The 6,000-nt window shown below is 35.0% G+C and overlaps 1 protein-coding gene across 2 annotated transcripts in view; it reads left to right on the top strand.

The window, feature by feature from the left end:
* Nucleotides 1-704: 704 nt before the first annotated feature.
* The window catches only part of LOC150109408 (uncharacterized), a 46,523-nt gene continuing 41,227 nt past the window's right edge, over nt 705-6,000 (top strand). The window contains exon 1 of one of the 2 annotated variants that reach the window (XM_090407948.1): nt 705-825. In XM_090407948.1, the coding sequence (XP_090264074.1) occupies nt 763-825 (63 nt within the window). In that variant the 5' untranslated portion in view covers nt 705-762. The remainder of the gene's footprint in view (nt 826-6,000) is intronic. The other variant, XM_090407958.1, reaches the window with a different exon arrangement.

Genomic DNA, 6,000 nt, shown 5'->3' with positions numbered 1-6,000 from the left:
GGATTATGTAAAAATAAATAAAATTAATAAAAATAGAAAAAAAATCCTTAACCCATCCACGAGACGATTGAACTATAAGTTTCCGAAAATCTTTCGTGGGTGGAATTCACATAAAAAAATTAAGTAAAACATATTAAACTGCGCCCTTTTGAGTTATATAGTTTTGTTCGAAAAAAAAGTATAAATGTATCATTAGATGACGTAGTAATCAGCAACCGCCCTCATTGGTCCGAAATTCGGTTCCATTTGAAATTTGTGTAATTTTTACAATAACTACATATGCAATTCAAAATGTCCTAAATGCCTGTTAAATTTTGTGTGTGTGTGTGTGTGTGTGTGTGTGTGTGTGTGTGTGTGTGTGTGTGTGTGTGTGTGTGTGTGTGTGTGTGTGTGTGTGTGTGTGTGTGTGTGTGTGTGTGTGTGTGTGTGTGTGTGTGTGTGTGTGTGTGTGTAAATTAAGTCAAGATATCTTGGTCATCTACATTCACTCGCTCTTCCTTAAATCTGATTCTTTGTTTGACTATGTCGTATGTTTAAAGATCGGAATATTGTTTGCTCAAAGAGCCTTATTTAAACATGATTTGATATCTGTTTTACGTTGTCTTATCAAAGCCAGAGTTACGTTGATAAATATGAGGAGTAATATCAAAGGAGGTTATCACACAGCCATTCTGAATTAAATACTGAAATAGTACAATTGGTAACTACTAGGCTAGTAAGCAATGTACAGTTGATTCTGGAGTGTATAAAATAGTGTATACTATGTATCCAGGTGTACAAGAAGAAGAAATGAGTACAACCAGTGCAATTATCCACAGCATCAAAGTAACGTATTTTACTGTTATTTCTTATGTATTCTGTCTGCAATTTATAATTAAATTGCTTATGTACGTCTATTCAAAAACATACGATAATTAATTAGCGTTTGTCTCATAACATTGTTCTCCCGACAATGAGATGAATTTATGTCAAAGCAATAAAATCGTGACTGTTATTATCTTATTGCAGTGTGAAAATCAAAATTTGTAAGCCTAAACTGCTTTCGCATACACATTTGTAAAAAACATACAAAAGTTTGACTAGAATAATGTTTAGTGTTAAAAACTTCGTATGCTTATATGCAAAGCAATTAGATTTACAAAAAACGTTTCGCACAAAGTAGTTTTGGTAAAAAAAAAATGCTAACGTCACAAAAACATGTTTTAAATGCCATTTGTTATTACATGGGTATGCGATAAACATTCGTTAATATTTGAAAGGAAATTTGGGATATTTTGTATTAGGTAAAGATTTCAGGAGTGGTAAAATAAAATGTCACAAATTAGAGTGTTATTATTACTATTACTTTAGTTTGAAATGTTCAGCTGTATGCAGTATAAAAATATTGTATTTAGCTGAACAGAATCACGTTCTTAATAAACAATTCATTTCTGCAAACAGCAAAGTTGATGACTTTACAGTTCGGTAGCGCTATTTTCGCATTCAAAGAAAAAGAAGAGGACCAATATTTCTTTCTTTATTTATTTTAAACAAGTTTAATAACTTCTCATTTTTAGAATAATAATTATTGAATTTCGAATAACTAACCAACTAGTAACATTTTAAACAACTGGTAATTTTTCTGATTTAAAATAAGCCACCCAAGAGAGAGAGAAATGGTCTTCTATCACTGTATTCAATAAATTAAGGCTTCATACCTACTATGTCCTAAATGTTTGCTTATTCTAAATCCATTTCATTCAGCAGAAAATCAGATATTCAATTTAAAAAGTAGTCGCCTTCAAATAAAAAGCAGTACAGTACAGTATTTTCATTTAAAGCTACTCTAGAACAATATGACTTTTTTTTTCGTTCTTTTTTGTTATCGTACGAGACATAAATGCTTAATCAGTACTTCTGCTGGTCTGATAAAATGTTGAGGCGACTGGAAGTTCAATGTAATCAGTTTATCAAATATTTCTCTTTCAGGCAAATGACACGAAGATAATATGTGCTTTCAATATTAACTTTGTACATTTTATGTGTAGTCGAGTTAAAACCCAGTTAGTACTTAAAATATGTTGACTGACAGGCTCACTTGGGGATTGGTAGAATCTTAACTGGGGTAGGAATCTTAATATTAAGATGGCGTTGTTGTTGTAGTTGGCGGATTGAGTGGTGGAGACAGAGCTCTAGAGTAGATGCTCTCCCTCGATGAGCCTTTGGACTCCCTGGAGGTGTCACGTAATAATAATAATAATAATTAAACTTACCTTAGCCCTGCAAAATGCCTTCATATCTAAAAGAACTTGTATTAGAATTATAACTTATTATTCACAGGATATCTTTACGGGTTAGTTCATACGGTATTTACGCGCTATGTACAACAATTCTTCGTTTTGTTATTTGTTCTATTTGCATTAATATAATATTTATTGATTAATTTTGTTTTAAATTTAATTTAATTGTGTCATATTTTAATTGCAGAATGTAAAACTCCTGAATTTTTTATTTTATTATTATTTTTTTTTTCAATAGTCTGCGCGTTTATTTTATCAGAATTTCTTATCTGTGTAAAACTTTAGTGTAATATTACTGTGTTTTTAATAAACAAGAAACGAGGTAGTTTATTCGGTTGGCAAAAGCAATTTCAGAGGTTTCTTTGCTATCCTACAACCCAGTGGCGCACTCAGGATTTAATCTTGGAGGGGGCCGAGTACTCATGATTTAATCTTGGAGGGGGCCGAGTTCTCATGATTTAATCTTGGGGGGTGGGGGGACGATTGAGTACACGATTTGAGAATACACACAACGCATTGCATACGACCTATGACCGAGCATCTGCAGTGATCGTCAATAGATGATACCAGTGATCTCCTCTGACCCAGCTCAGACAAACGAAGTAGCTCTCGGGTCCGCCCGAGCACCGCTTCGTTCGCCTTGCGTTTACAGCGGCAGTGATTCCCGAGAGCTATAGGGTATCCCCACCGTATGTGACCGCTGTCATAAGTAGAAATAGAAGACACGACACGACACAACATAAATAAAAAAAATGAATTTTAGTTAGGAAAAGATTTTTAAAAAATTTTCTAGTGTTTTCTTTCCTTTTTCTTTATTTTTTTTGGGGGGGGGGGGTAGTCCCCCCCTCTCCCTGAGTGCGCCACTGCTACAACCTCGTACGAAGGCAGTGAACTGCTTTGTCATTCTGTGACCTTGCACGCTTTCGAGAGAAGGGTCGTTTCGAGAAAATGAGTATTGTTTCTTTAATTTAAATTTTATTTTGTAGCTTCAGTAATGTAGTTTTCGTAAACTTTTATAACAGATATTTATTTGGTTGACTTTTATATCGCACATATATTCCAAAATTCTTCATCGCTGTTTTAGTTCTTTGTCGTTTTCAAATGGAAACTAAGTTAGCTGATTTCAGAGGAGACCGCAAACTTTTCCGTCTGAATAACTCTTTTTTTTTTTTTTTTAATCTTACAAAACATGAAAATATGCAAAAGAACGTACAAAATTGAGAGATAGTGTCGACAATGTTCTTTGGGTGTAAAAACATAGGTTCGAATACAGTTTGGGACGTGAAAAACCTTTATGAGCGATTTTCAACTGAAGGTGAGTGAGCTGGTCTCATACGGACGTAGCTGAATTTTTCCTCCCTAAAACTCAGCTTTTCATCATGCAAACCGGCGAGAGAATACAATTGACAGGCATAGCACACCATGCAAAATACGATTAATGCTTAATGAGAACGTTAATTAAGTTTATAAAAAGCCAAATTATTCAGCGTGAAAGGTCATACAACCAACATATAAAAGATGTCCACGTACAAAATCAACGTTTTATTGCTATAAATCATACTTTGTGTTTTTGTCCATCCCCACCACCGATATGCTGGTGAGAAAATGATTTGGGATAATTCTTGACAATAACACATTGTTACAGTATTTCCATAGCAATGCGTATAATTCATTTATTCCCCAAAAATGTCCGCGCAGACTTAAATACAGAGTAACTTATAAGTCACGAAGCGATTTAAAATGTGAATAAATTTTTTGATTATTATTTTTTTCAGGTACTCTAAAGAACATTTGAGAAATTAATCATGGAAAAGTTCACAACCCAACAACGAACCGAAATCGCGCAATTTTATTGCGAAAATGAACATTCGATTATTCTATCGCAAAGAGAAAAATATCGCAGCCAATGAATTAGCCATCACGTTCTCCTGATCTGATGACTCCCGACTTCTTCCTATGGGGCTATTACCTGAAGGAAAATGTGTATGTAAACAATCCCCAGACAATCCAACAGCTCAAGGAGAACATTCGTGCAGAAATTAGGGCGCTGCAGCTAGAAACATTAACATGGAACATGCCGTAGAAAGGGTCCGTCTTTGTGAAGCCGAATATGGAAGGCCTTTACATGATGTTGTTTTTCATAACTAATAAAAAATCTACAGTTCTGTATTTCAGTATAACAAAAAAGAATAAAAATAATTAATAAATAAATAAGTTATTAAATGTTTCGTGACTTATGAGCAATCCTATACATAGCAATATATGTTATGGTGAAATAAGTATTGGGAAAGCACCATAACAGAAAACTTTTACATGCACATACCTCAACAATGTACCTCCTTTGACCTTTCCACCCTTCTAGGTATACTTCCCAGTGGATGTATACCCAGATGAATGGAATCAAGTGTTTGGGATCATGCTTTCGTAGACGACCATACTACCAATCAATGCACTGTTAGAAAGATAAGTTGTCAGTGTATTTCCTTCTTAAACAAAAGATGTCTCAGTACTTAGACATCCTTTACTTAGAAATCCTGTCTAAGTACTGAGTATAGCAGAAGGAACTAAGGTCATGGGGAACCAATGTCTTATGTCGGTTAGTTGATGCTGTGTTCTTCTGACTAGTTTACCTCTTTTGAGGTAAGAAAAACACGACTGACCAGAAGGGGAAAATCCTGCCTCCTAAATGTGTAAATCAAGTGTTAGAAAATGCACAAGTATAAGTATCAGCAGTTAAATAGAAAAAAATATAACTGAAATGACGTTCTCATTATAAACGGATAATCATAAACTAATGATTAATTAATAATTTGGGAAAATCGTTCAGGATTATAAAATTCGTGTTGATATCCGGAGAAGTTGAAATCGAGAGACATGGTTTGTTTATAATATGAGATACAATCAAAACATGTCCATGTTGTATTTTTATTCTATCTCTAAGATAACGGCATTTGACTGCTTCCTCTTCGAAGTGTAGACTCGACATAGCAAGCCCAGAGTTTGCACAGCTATTATGAAAAACATTTATCGATGCTACGTGTGTTTTGAAAGAGCAAGTTTAGCCTAAAAGAAATCAGCAACGCCTTTTATTCCCTTATAGAGAGTAGACGACACCGTTTTAGCCCTATCTAACATTTGGAGACTGAGTGGGCAGTTAAACCTCCACTGGTAGCCAATCAGAGATAGCTGGCCCAAGTCTATTGCTAATTTAAGCGGCCCGCAGTGAAGAGACGGCTCAACAAGTGCCGCCATCTCGTAGTTCCTAACCCTAATACAATATTTTTAATGTCTGAAATAGTATGGGTTCTACTGTCGATTTTCTTGAGTTTACGGGACGAAAAACCCGCTTACCCGTGCCATAGATCGACTAACTCGGGAACTGGTTGAAAAAAGGCTTAGAAAAAGTTCCTCCAGTCAGCGACTAGAATCGAACTAACGTTGCTCTCTCTTGGAGCGGTCGTTGAAGAGTGCGAACATCACTTCCACTGAGCTACACAGGCTCTCCTAAAATACAAATAATAATAAAAGTTTAAATCATCTTCCCTTCAGTGTCAGTTTGAGTGTTGAAAAACCAAAAAAAGTTCTAAGGAGTAAAAAGAAGAAAGACAAACAGTCGTGCTCATTTGGAACAGAGCGATCAGGGATATTATTGCTCCGATCAATGTTGCTTACTGGAGATTAGTTTCGCCACAGAGAAATCAATCTCCAGTATGCAACTTCT

Source organism: Typopeltis vanoorti, chromosome 2, assembly GCF_054136105.1.
Source record: "Typopeltis vanoorti isolate ZY-2024b chromosome 2, IOZ_Tvanoo_1.0, whole genome shotgun sequence".
Classification (NCBI taxonomy): domain Eukaryota; kingdom Metazoa; phylum Arthropoda; class Arachnida; order Uropygi; family Thelyphonidae; genus Typopeltis; species Typopeltis vanoorti.
Note: the sequence above shows the minus strand (reverse complement) of the source record. Positions and strands in the feature narration are given on the sequence as shown.